At 41.7% G+C, this 13,257-nt stretch overlaps 3 protein-coding genes across 3 annotated transcripts; 1 reads left to right on the top strand and 2 right to left on the bottom strand.

The window, feature by feature from the left end:
* Positions 1–1,020: 1,020 nt before the first annotated feature.
* kbtbd4 (kelch repeat and BTB (POZ) domain containing 4) lies at positions 1,021–4,395 on the bottom strand. The gene is made up of 5 exons (XM_080505260.1): positions 4,354–4,395; positions 2,825–3,299; positions 2,586–2,727; positions 2,284–2,390; positions 1,021–2,181 (listed from the first exon to the last, which is right to left on the bottom strand). Exons 2-5 carry the CDS (start codon positions 3,284–3,286, stop codon positions 1,321–1,323), a joined length of 1,572 nt encoding a protein of 523 aa, XP_080361386.1. The 5' UTR covers positions 3,287–3,299; positions 4,354–4,395; the 3' UTR covers positions 1,021–1,320.
* A 974-nt stretch (positions 4,396–5,369) lies between these two features.
* On the top strand, positions 5,370–6,226 carry LOC308136412 (protein FAM180A; the record flags this gene model as incomplete). Its single annotated transcript, XM_080504749.1, has 3 exons — positions 5,370–5,497; positions 5,691–5,764; positions 5,882–6,226. Exons 1-3 carry the CDS (start codon positions 5,431–5,433, stop codon positions 6,224–6,226), a joined length of 486 nt encoding a protein of 161 aa, XP_080360875.1. The 5' UTR covers positions 5,370–5,430.
* A 133-nt stretch (positions 6,227–6,359) lies between these two features.
* ddb2 (damage-specific DNA binding protein 2) lies at positions 6,360–11,618 on the bottom strand (the record flags this gene model as incomplete). Its single annotated transcript, XM_080504954.1, has 10 exons — positions 6,360–6,734; positions 7,195–7,240; positions 7,326–7,481; positions 7,645–7,790; positions 8,029–8,206; positions 8,456–8,555; positions 9,554–9,720; positions 10,344–10,535; positions 11,288–11,397; positions 11,492–11,618. 10 exons carry the CDS (start codon positions 11,616–11,618, stop codon positions 6,484–6,486), a joined length of 1,473 nt encoding a protein of 490 aa, XP_080361080.1. The 3' UTR covers positions 6,360–6,483.
* Between the last annotated feature and the right edge of the window lie 1,639 nt (positions 11,619–13,257).

The raw sequence follows: 13,257 nt of genomic DNA, 5'->3' as shown, positions 1-13,257 counted from the left end.
ACTCCCTCCACACCCCAGCGAAAGGAATTCTCAGCACCCCAGCGTCCAACCCCCCCTCCACCTTCCTCCTACTGCTGGCGCTACAGCAGTTGGCCTTGTCACTCTAGACCATGTGTCCCTTCAGGAATTATGTTCTGCCCTCAGCAAACCGTCCCAAGGTCACTACAGCTCCTAGCGATCTACCTTCAGACTAAACCTCTCTCACTGAGCAACACCGGATGACAACTTTTATACATCACAAACCCCTGGAGCATTAAAAACTCCCATCCACAGAAGGAACTAATAGCAGTCTCACATGTGGTCCTGTGAGGCTTCACAGGCAGCACCCCCCCCCCCCCCCCCCCCTCCCCCAACCCCCACAAAAAAAAAAAGTAATATAAAGAAGTGCACCTCAGACGGTGCACAAAGCGGCTGAGAGTTCCGACTAAGAGTCCTTATGGAGACGCATATGTGCCCCCAGAAACCCCCACCCCTCATCTCGGCGTCAGCAACTGATGCTTAGAATAGTTCACAAAGTCTGACATGTTACTGGGCTTGGGTTTCAGCTGCACAGCCTCCTGCAACACATCAATGGGATCAAAGTTTTGGCTGTTCCGTCACAGCTTTCTCTCCTTCAACTCCCCTTTTCAACCACAAGGACAGAAAGCGGCACCAACACCAACACGGCATTTACAACCACTACTTCCAATTAAAGATAAATACTGTTAGAATTCACATCTTTGTTGATTTATGAATCACCGTGAAGAATTACAAAAATGAACATTGCTTAATTCCACGTAGTAGACATAGTGCTAATAAGGGATAGTTAATACATAATGGCATCGACAGCTTGTAGCAACAGTGATATATTTGACAGTTCTGTTCACAGTTTCTGCACTGAAAAATACAATCTTACCACAAGAAACTGTGAAAATTTGAAAAGTTAGAAAACATCATCATTTTAATGCACACGGACTTAGGATAGTCTACATCACGGTACACTGAAAGAGACCCAGTAACGACTTTTACACCGAAGCTGCTTCATGCATGTCAAACAAGCATTGCACAGAAAACCACTAATTTGCTCATCACTGAATTACAGCATCGCCACAAATTGTTTGACTTAAGTAATCTACAATGAGACACATTGTTGAACAAGCAAGTGACACACATGGCTGAACTGCCATTACAAGGCCGGTGGTGAAGACTAAATGGAATGAGCGAAACAGCTGAGTAAATACATTTATAGGGTCGGACTCTTCGCAGGATGTCTGAAGAGTGAAGTCATAGTTTGTGATATAAGTCTTCCCTGATTGTCTGTCCAGACATCCAGAGGACAGGTTAGGCCAAAACAAATTGCCAGGTTGTCAAGAGGATTTTTATACCTCTGATAACAGAGACAACGGATGTGGCCGGGTTAAACTTCAATGTGTTTGCGTCACCTTTCTTGCATTTGTCCCTGAAGACGTAAATGCAGCCGTTACAGCTGGCGACCTTCCAGAGAGAAGGAACACAGCTCCACACCTCCGGGAAACGCAGGCGGGTGAAGCTCTCCAGCAGAGGGTTGTAGCACACCAAAGAGTCTCCCTCCGCTACGATGAAGATTACGTCCATATGGACCGCAGCGTGCATGCAGCCCGCGAACGGCAGCATGTAAGGTTTGATCTGGCACTTTTGGGCGGAGGTGTCGAAGCACTGAATGAGACGGGAGGGCTTTGTGAAAAAGTCCATGTCGTTCTCCTCCCCGCCGAGCAGGTAGATGGTACCGCCCAGGTTAACACCAGCAGCGCCTGACACTGCAGTGTCCAGCTGGCTGGTCTCTGTCCACATGTTGTCCTTCACTGTATAGTAGATGACAGCGTTAGACAGCGTGTCCTGCAATGTCTTACCTCCCAAAGAGTAGATAGCGTCCTCAGTGGACACGGACACCATGGTATGATGGAGGCGGTCCCTGGGCAGTGGGGCACAGCGCTCCCAGTCCATAGTGTGCATGTTGCACTTCCACATGCGGCGTGGAATAGAACCCCCCACCACATACAGATCACCTCCATGTTTACAGGCTGCAGTAATCTGATGACATAAACTGTTTTGCCCGCTGACGCTGACCGTGTCGTCCTCGTCACAGTGGAGAGACACAGCCAGGGAGTGAGTCCTTGTCTCCTCTTTCCCAATCAGGTAAATGTGGACATTCTCGCCGATTTCCTGCACACGGGAAGAACAAATGGACAATCAAAATGATCAGAATTTCAATACTCTTGTAAAAAAAAATTATTTGCTTCTAAAAACATTTAAATGACAAGTTACCTTAAGATTTTCTTGGAGGATGCATAAGAACTCTTCTCGCTCAACCTTGTTGTGGTTTATCCAGGACTCAATAGCAACTGTTGGATTCTGGGAGCTCGGAACACCATCTGAACAGAACCACAAGGTATTTTCAATGGAATTATTATATAATGTTTTCCAATGTGAGGGGGTGGTGGACAAATATGCTCACAAACATCTATGTTGTGGTTTCATTGAAGCTTTGTGTGCATGCATGCATGCTTTGAGAAAGCGATAACTGTGGTATTATCAAAAACAGTAACATAAACAGAAAATGATGATACCTTTAATGATGTCCAAGAGGAGACACAAAGGCAGGTTGAGATATTCCTCAGTCTGGTGGAGCTGAGTCAAGTGGATTTTAGCACAGTGTTTGGCTGCTGTATATAGTTCCTGGTCACTGTGTCTGTCTGCAAGCCACATCACCTGAGGGGGGAAAAAAATTGCATTGATGCTCTAACAAGAAATAAAAATATCAATAACTTTTGGATGTGTGCAAAAAGAAAAAAACCTGAGAATGAACCTGAAGGCAGTTCTTGACCTCCACTGTGCGCGAAAGGAAGCGGGAGCATTCTTCAAACAGAGCGGTCAGCTGATACATGTCTGCCATCTCATATGTGTCCTGCAGCTCCTCCACCCTCAGTTTGATTGTGCCGTGGTAGATGTAGTCAACCAGCAGTTGAAACACAGTAGCACTAACGTCCTTCAGCTCAATAGAGCGATTGTGAGACTCTTTGAGATTGGAGGTGAACATTGATCGGAAAAATCTGCTCTGCGCGGAGAGCACCAGCCGGTGCAGGTGAAACTCTTTGCTGTCTACGGTAACGGTGACGTCAGCAAACAGGCCATCCTCCAAACACAGGTCCATGATGCTTTTTACTATACGACTAGAATGGGAGCGGTCAGTGAATGTATATCCCTGGAAGTAGTTTTCCTCTCCCACAGACCCCCCGACACTGAGGCCGCCCTCCTCGCTGGACTCCATCTTCTCTGCTCACCTTAGAGAATGTAACAAAACAAAAGGATTGTTATTAATGGGACACAAATTTATGGAGTAGAGCCTAGATGAACTAATGGAATGATTCTGCAATATATCCAGACTTTATTAGAGTAATAAAGTTCAGTCTTTATTATTGCTTAAATAATTGAGTGACAATTTTTCACTGGTAAATGGACATAACAAAATATTGTCTCTGTGTAAATTCACTTTGATTGTGAAAAACAGTCATTACTTAATTGGTTTAGTCTTGTATGGTAGTCTCAAATATGTCATTTGAAATATTGTCTGAATATATGAATATGTTCATCATTCGTGTAAGACCTTATAATAGATGTACTCAAACTGTTTATAAAACAGATTTTTTTTCCTGACTCATCAAAAGAACATTTGTAAGATTAGAAAAGAATAGATGTATGTGGTTCATCTTTTACCAGCGAAATACTTCTACAGCTAACGTGAATTTCACATTGATAACAATTATTTCATATTAATCAGTAAACTAAGTGACAATAAGCACAACATTTGGTGAATGACACTTATAAAACACTCGCATATTAAACATTTATCAAAATAGTTCATGTTTGATTATTCTCAAATGAACAAGTGTTTGTGACATGAGACACAGAAATAGCTTTTTAAAAAATCGATAATTTTTCAAGTTTAAGATAAAACAATTCTACTGATTCAATTGCCACGTGAGATCAAAGATCATTTGGGACTCGTGGTCGAAATACTAATCATGTCCAATTCAAGAGATTTAAATATGAGTATATGTTTATTTGAGTAAGAATAACAGCAGATGAACCCCAGATGATAGTTCACAGGGGGAGCGCAACTGTTTACAATAGTAAACAGCCGCTGAAGCTGCGTTTTCAAAACAGTTTTGTTTACGATTGTGTTTAGCCTGTGTTAGCAGCACAGCAGCTACCCTGCTAATTGCACAGACGGGTACATTTTCAATCACTACACATTTAAAGTTGAGTCATTATTGGACCTTCAAATGAGACGAAACAATATTCATTGAAATCTGACGAACAAACGCGCGTGTTTACCTTAATCTCCACTACTTTATCATTCAGGAGGAGCTGAACCCTTCACCGGAAGTAAACAAACTATCCGCGCGCATTGTCGACACAACTCACCAGCTTGCGGTGCTGCCACTGTGCGGCGGAGCTGTGTTACTACAGTCCCCGGCTTCAACACTTAACTCCCAAGATGAAATTAGATTTATGAATTTATGGAGGATTGATATGGAGGGCTGCCTGTGCCAAAATGAAATAAATAAATACACCATTAAATAATTAATGAAAAGTGTGATTAATTTATTCAAATTTGAATTGAATACATAAATGTGTCCTTAATTAATTAAAATACCAATTCATTTTATGTAAAAAACATATATAATTATTTCACTATCAAATTATTTAATTATCTAAATGTGCTAAAATAAAATAAATAAATAAATACACCATCACCGTCATCCATTAATTCAAATTGAAATTAAATATATAAATGTGTCATTAAATGTATCACTAGTTCATTAAAATTGGAGTTCATTTTATATTAAATAAAAACATTTATTTCACTATCTAATTATTCCATTGTACCATGTTGCACTGCATCGTGATTTATTTAATGCTATGCAGTCACATTTGTATTTTTACATTCACATATGTCATCTGCTGTCATCTAATATAGACGTAAATATGCCATGTTTACGTCTATAAACATGGCAAAAATGGCATAAATAGGCATGGCATAAATAGCTAATAGGTGTCTAGTTAATGGACACAAATGTGCAAGCCTTTTTTAAAACAACTAAAATCCTCCATGATGTGGTTGCTCCTCACTTTTACATGATCATTAAGCTCATGCTCGTTTCAGTAGGACACTTTCTGTCATTTCTGATAGATGAAAGGTTTTTGTTCTGTGGGTGTGACAAACCACCATCCCAACATGCTGCAGTCTGCTCTGCATCACAGCCAACTGGCTTTCGCTCTCTTTTTCCTGGGTGGAAAAATGCAAGGTATTCAGTGCGTTTCTTCTGCCTTGATTCACTAAAGTGAGCAAGGGAGAGAGGAGGAGAGACGGATGAGGTGTGATCTCTGTTGGACTTAATCAGAAGAACCATGAATCTGGATGTTAAAAACTTTTTTAAGATCTTTTTCTGGCTTTGCTTTGAGCGTTTGCTGCCGGGTAAGTAAAAACAGCACATTTGCAAGGAGTTGCGACAAGGACAGAAAATTTTAAATGTTCCAAAAGAGGGACTGTAAACAAAGTGCACGATGGATTAAAACAGCAAGCATGCTAATTTTTCATCCATTAAGGTACAGTTAATCTGCCGGGACTCATTTCAAATATGTGAGTTGGCTTGTATCTTTCTCTTTAGATGTCACTGCAGGCACAAGTCCTGCTTCTCAAAACGCTGCCTCGTCCGTCTTAAATGCAAACCTGATGTTTGAGGTACTTTGTTCCCATTTTTTCCCTCAACTCAGTTCCATGTGCAGATAACCAAAAGCTTGTGCAGATTTCTTTGCAAGCGTTAAGAGACGGGTCTTTCTTCATCCCTGCTGCATGCAGTTTCTGCTGGCTGGGGTGGAAATGGACCAGGACAACAACATCGCCCTTCTTGATGGAGAGATGGCGTCGATGAGGCAGGGACGCTCTTTTCTGTCCCAGATCAATGATGACATCCCCAGAAGTCTGAGCTCCATGGTGCAGCTGGCGAGCGAGCTGAAGGGTTTGAGGAGACCACTGACTGAGGTTCAGTTTGAGAATCTTGTCCTCAGTTTGGTCTACTCTTCCCATCAGGCTCAGCATCAGAGAAGAAAGGTGGAAAGGGAGGCCTGGGGTGAAGTGCTCTTCCAGCTGGCAAATATCACAGTCCGTGAAATTCGTGGAAGTTATCTCTTTAACTACGCTTGACATATGTGCTGCCATTCAATCAAAAATAAAAGGTGCGATTAACCTTCAACATGATTCTATTGTGCATTCTTATCAATGAGTCGCCGTCAAACAAATCAGATCAGTAGGAATGAACATATTTATTGTGGAAAAAGTAGAAAAAGTGCTGGAAAACATCCATAAACCTCCAGTTTATAAAAGACAATTTTAAACACAGAAACAATCCCTGAAGTTAGAACGATAACAGAAGTAGTTCTACACCCCGGCTATTTTACAGATTATTTTTTTCTCATCTGAGCTTTTGTCTTTTTGACACTTTCAGTTACGGTTTTCGTCTCGGTTTCTTCCAGAGAGGCGAGTTTTTTCTTCAGCTTTGCATCCATAGCCGGACCCCTCCGGTCGCCGGCGGAGCGCGGCTGACTGCTTCGCCTCCTTCTCAGAGTGTCCACTGAGGACGAGGCTTCCTCCTGCTGGCCGTGTTGTTCATTGACCAAAGACTCGCTTCGGTCCCAGATGAGTGCCGTCACACCTGAGGGAACAAGACATTTTTCTTCAAAGCACTGACTCAATGTTAAATAAACAAACGATACAGTTCATTTTGTACCAGACAATATTCCATACTTCATCTCGTTCAACATGGGAACTTCCTGACAATGACCATTCAGCAATATGGGTCATTTCATAGGTTATGCCAACATAATTATCCTTTTTTAACGATATGAACATGATGTTGAGTCAGATAAGAAAATAACTAATTGGGTAAGAAAATAATAGGCCAAATGCTGCTCTTTAACTCAACCTGACTGGCTCAAGGAGGGCTCAATGAGAAATTAGAATAAGAATTTTTTATTAAATCAGGAAATGGATTATTATTGAGCACAACAGAGTTAACTGATGGACCCTTCCCTCCACCGTCACCCTGACTCGTTTCGTCCCCCCCAACCCCCTTGAAATCAATTACCCCTTAGGGTCCTGCTTCTGGAACTCACCCATGCCAGATCCAAGCACGTCACCCGTAGGACTGAATTTGTTGACCTGAAAAAACAAAGCCGAGTCTCAATAAACTACAGTGTTTTGTTTTGATGCTCATGAGGTTGTAAAAAAATAAAAAAGCACTCACAGATATGATCCCATTAACGGTGGGATCGTGGAGCTGACACACCAGCTCTGCTGTGTTGGAGTCAAAGATGTCAATGGTCCTCTGGTCGCCGGTGCAAACGCGGGCGTCAGGGTAACGACCAGCAACGATCAAGTCATACACAGGATGCCATGTGGCCTGAACAACAAGTGTAATAAAATACATGAAGTGCATAAACGACAAAGGATCTCTTCCTGGGATGTATTTCTTTAAAGAGAATCTGGTTGATTACTATCTAGAAAACGTTAATTCTACTCCAATTTGGATATTAACATCCAAGAATTCTGTTCAGTAAACCAACCTTGATGGGTGTGAGGTGCTGAAACTGTCTGTGTGGATGCTGGATGATGTGCTGCGGCTTTGACCAGTCAGAGGAGCAGTACACTCGGATCTGGTCGTACTGATCTGTGGTGAGCAACTTGGTGCAGTCCATCGGGTTGAAATACGCTAAGAGGGACAACAACACCGTCACACTGAGTTACCTCCGTTTGCTTTCATTAAACAGGGATTACAAGAAGACTAATGAAAGATTTTCTATAAAGTTAACTCAGTTAACGATTCCATTCGATGCAACTTTGACCATATTTACTGCAGATGTGAATGTAAAACATAAAGGTGAAAAGTCAATATGATTTGTATTTCAGAAATCGGTCAGAGAAGAGTTTTTCCGTCGCCAGGCTTTTACCCGAGTTGACCGCTCTCTCATGAGGCATTTCATGCAGGAAGCTTGTCTTGTCTTTCATCTTCCTCAGATCCCAAAGCTTCACTGTGTGGTCAACGGAGGCCGTCGCCAGCAACCAGTCACATCGAGGGTTAAACTCGGCGTGGGTCACTTTGGCTTTGTGCAACTTGTCATTAAAAATCTGAAACATCAAAATGACGGCACAAGTCATTAACGGAGCCGATTTAAATTCTCACTCAAAAGCGTATTGGCGCGTACAGGAGAAATAAAAATTACTTCAAGAGAAAATTCCTTTGTGTGTTGCCAGTAAACATTTCAGTACAACTTCAAAAGATCAGCAAATCCACATCTTCCTCACAGACACAAACAGAGGTTGAATCAGACACGAACATGGTGAATTTTTCCTACTAAGTAAAGAACAAACTCGCACCATTTGTCCGTCCAAGCCCAACAGTAAGAGCTTTCCTATATTGTCTCCCGTCACAAGTATCTGTCGACTCACAGACACGTCGACACAGCAGTACCAAAAACTGAAAGAAAACAAAGAACAATGTGAGGTTACCACATGCGACTTACAAGTGTAACATTAAGAGGATACTTAAAAGCTTCAGAACCAGATCAAATCATAGAGCCAATGGAATGTGGATTATAAAGCCAGATAGTACATTTTACTTTATATTGTATCCTGTGTAAATTTAAAGGTGCAGTATCTAAACAGTCACTGGTGAACCTGCTGACTTCAGTTCACACACAGACATCAATTTTAAATAATAATAAAATAAAAAAAAACATAGACTGCAGATTTAATTAAATATAAACATGCACAACATAAAGTTTACCCAAACAAAAAGCATTCTTTCATTTTCCTCTATTGCCAATGCAGATGGACTTGAGAGATTTTTTTCAGGTGAATTAAAGTTTGTTTACGCTGGTCAGAGCACTCAAAAGTAGTGTTTGTAAAAATAGCCAAAATAATATTCCCGTTACCGTGGATCTGTTTTCACACACTTTACAGTTTCAGTCAAATAGGACACATTTCTGGTGAAAGGTTATACAATATGTGAGCCCTGCAGAATTTCTAAAAGCATTTTCTTTGTTCTGCAAGCGCCACAAAATCATGTGGTTTAAGTACAATTAGGAGAATCTTTGCAGTGAGGATATTGCTCGAAAGCAAGACAGGGCGGCAGTTTTTAACATGTAAAGCACTTGGTGCTGCATTTGATCGGATGGGAATTGCTCTGTAAATAACTCACTGATTGATTGATTGATGGATTACAAAGGAAATCTGAAGCTGTTGTACATAAGGAACTCGTAATAAGCTAAATTCTCTGTGAATGTGTTTTCTTTTATATATATTTCCAGTAACTATTAAAGTTGCACGACATGTTTCAAGTCAATACGAGTCAAAGGTAAATCGTAGCTGACAGAATGTTTGCACTGAAATAAACCAAAGTGATCTGCAGAGTCAGTAGAGGAAGAGTATATTTGTAGAATTGCCAAGCATCAGTGTTCTTCACAGTCTCCTCACCAAACATCATGGTGATCGTGGCCACAGTCCCGCGTTCTGGACACTGCGACGGGGGCCTGGCCCTCAAAGTTCTGCAGGATCACTGTGCCCTGACCCGTGGCCACATAGACTCTGGAGGGATCGTTGGGGCAAAACTTCATCCCTCCGATACTGTCTCCTGCCCCGCTCTGTGCACACAAATACAAATGCCACGCCATTATGAAGTTTGCCTTTTCTTTTCTTTCTTTTTTTAAATCATGGTACCAATCTTTTCTGCCCCTGGCTGCAGCACACTGTCACGTCATTGAGAACATGCCAAAAAGGCTATCATTGCAATTAACCTTCATTTTAACAGTGATCCATTAACGAGATAGTTTTACCGCACAGTGCTACTTCACAGCACAAACACTGAAACCGTGAGGATTTCACTGATAAGAAGACTGATGCTGGGCTGACAGGCTGAAAACTCACCACCGTTTTAATTTTAAGTCACATAAAAATAGGGGACTTAGCCTTACTTCAGTGTGTCGGTGTTGGCAAACACCGTTATGGTCGCACCATTGAAATCTCGAAGTGCTGTCGTACCCCCAATTGACGAGGTGAACAGCTGAGTGGGATTTAACTGGTTAAACGTCATGCCTGTAACTGAGTCACCAGCTCCCATCTGAGCAGAAAACCAACAGCAGGGCGATCATCAAACAAGCTGAGACTGCAGGCTTAGGATGTCAGAGACACATGGTAATGGTCTTTACACTAAAAATGTATTACACATGCATTAGATAGAAAGAAAAAAAAAAAAATTGAAACTCACCCCCTGAACAAAGGCATTCTTTGTGGGCTCCTTAAAGTCCCACAGAAAAATGTCTCCCCCCTTAGAGGCGGCAGCCAGAGTGCTGGGATGAGTGGGATGCCACTCCAGGCAGGTGATCCTGCGGTCGAAGGGACTGGTCACACTGCGGGTTGCGTAGGACGACAGAGAGCGAACAAAAAGCTCCTGGAGACACTGGAGAAGATGACGGAGGTGAAAACACAACTGACAAAACATGCCACAGAGATACTTTTGGTTTGTATGATGATTAAATCAATACTCATCAACAGACTTATAGAGTTGCTACTTCCAGTCGGGAGTTTTTGTGCAGAGATCGACTGACTCATTGTGTCATGACTTGTTGCCACTGCTGCACCAGTGAAACCACAATATTCTCCTAATGTTGCTTATTATAGTATCTGTAGGTTTGTATCAAGGGGTCTTCACAGTTCTCCAACATAGTTCGACTTACCTGAGAAGACTTTATCATGATCCTCCTTACTTAAAACTATGTAATGTTCCACACCGACCACTCTAATCATTATATTTTGTTCCAGAACACATTAAGCAAATGGGTTCGGTGTTTATCAATATGGGCTGGTTAACTGGGTTGGTGGCACATACAATGAGAAGCTTTGTGTACACTGCATGTCTTACATTGTATGTGGTATGTGAATGTATTGATACTTCTATTTATCTGAGTTTTGGACCACCTTGACAATTCATCTGGAATTGGAGGCAGATCCAGAAAATATAAACACTACAAACTTAAGCAAGTCAAGGTGGGATTTAATACCATTGCTGTTTAATCTGCTGGCATGTCCTTTATAAAATGCGTTCAGTAGCCTGCATTAAATCCCGTTTTCCCTCCATCTAATCTTAAAGTTATGCTCCAGCATTAAAAACCCCAGGAGGATGTTGTAGGGGTGGGTCAGTGGTCCTCCTACCTGTCTCATCTGTGTGTGCAGACCTTGGCCCAGAGTGCTCTTGTAAATATAATGCAGGATGCTCCCAGACCCAGACCTCTTCTGGACTCCTGCAAACGTGAATTGAGGCACTGCATAACACACGAACCCAAAGATTATTAATGAATCAATTAATAAATTATTTTACATGCAATTAATGCAATACAAGTAAAGCCACGTCGATACCCGCTTTCGATGTTTCTCCATGTTTTTTGTGTTTCGGTTTCTTGGAGGGAGCGGAAGTTGTGCTCTGCTCGGGTTTTCTCTTCGCTTTACTCCCAGACGCCTCCGACTTGGTTGGCTTGTTCTTCATTTTCTCTCCTAAAACAAAGCGACAGCTTCACAACGCACGCTCCAGAGCTTCACAAGACCAGTCGGCACGGAAGAAGGATGGATCGGCAGCTTACCTGTGCTGTTTGTTCCGCGCTGCAGTCTAAAAACATCAAGTATTTGCGCGCCCAGCGCTGCAGTACACGTGACTGTGTCACTGGCTCGTGTTCATGTTTTGTAACTCCTCTGTGTAACAGCTCATGGCCAGTGGATGGGGCACCTGAGCCACAAACAGACCAAGCCGCCTTATTTGACATGAAGATGGGACAAACACACCCGTGCAAGCTCTAAAATAGAGATATTACAAATAATTAACATATATACTGAACAAAAAATATAAATGCAACACTTTTATTTTTGTTCCCATTTTGCAAGAGCTGAACTCAAAGATCTAAGAGTTTTTTTTTTTCTATGTATGCAAAAGGCCTATTTCTCTTTAATATTGTTGACAGATTCGTCTTAATCTGTGTCGGTGAGCACTTCTTATTTGCCTCGATAACCCATCCCACCTCACAGGTGCGGCATATCAAGATGCTGATTAGACAGCAGCATGAATATAGCACAGCTGTGCTTAAGGTGGCCACAATAAAAGAGCACTGTGAAATGTGCAATTATGCTTTATTGGGGGTTGGGGTCTGGTTTTATTTTGTAAATTTAATATTGATCAAATGTCATTTGCCTCGATTTCACATTATATCTTTTTGACAGAAGTATTCTAGCTGTAAAGTTTTTCAGTTAAGAAAAATTTGATAATATATGAATTTGTGCGCGCTGCTTCGGCAAACGACTCGGAAGTGACGACTGAGAGACGTAATCGTAATTCTGGAATCTGATTGGCTTCTGCCGGCACTGTTTGAAACCGTCATCCGGTTTGAGGCGGAGGGAGGATTCAAAATCAGCAGCAACAGAAACGGAAACAACAGATTGGCTGCTCGACACTATGATCCGACAAGTGTGAGTACACGCATAAATGTTTCACGACCTGAATACCTTGCCTGTAGATGGATTTCTTTGTCTTTGAATGCTGAGATACAGTTTAAAGTGTTAATCACTGCGGTTAAGGAACTTCGTCACAACGTTCGCTGGAGTTAGCCCCCAGCTAACGTTGTGGCTAGCCGTTTAGCCTCAGATACTGTGCTTCTAACCACCAGGAACAATGAACCAATTATGTTTTTATTTCTTTTTAGGAAAACTAAAACACCCCGCAGGCCTCCCAAAAAGTCACCCAACATCCAGACAGATCCTGTTGGGGTAAGTCAGCAGTTTGGAGAAGTTTCAGCGTACATAATTATTTATTTAGTTGTTTTCTTCTCTAATGCTGTAGTCATTGAAAAGACCTGAAGCCATTCTTCAATGGAAAGTAAACAAACATGCAGTCTCAGATAAAGTTGCATTAAATGACTGAAATGCTCTTTTAATTTTGTTGCCGTTGTCCAGCTATGTTTCACTTCTTTGTTTTTTTGGGAAGGTATGAATGGTTAAAATAATAGTCAATTTATTTCAATCCAATCTGTCTTACTTTGAATAATCAAATATATTTCTTCTCATTTTTGAAAAGAGTTTTCTGAACAGGTGGGTTCATAAATGTGAGGATAATTGTCTTTGGGGGTTGCAGACAATTC

The sequence above is a fragment of the Blennius ocellaris genome (assembly GCF_963422515.1).
Source record: "Blennius ocellaris genome assembly, chromosome: 11".
NCBI lineage: Eukaryota > Metazoa > Chordata > Actinopteri > Blenniiformes > Blenniidae > Blennius > Blennius ocellaris.
The sequence above is the reverse complement of the archived record's forward strand: the minus strand, read 5'-3'. Positions and strand labels throughout refer to the sequence as shown.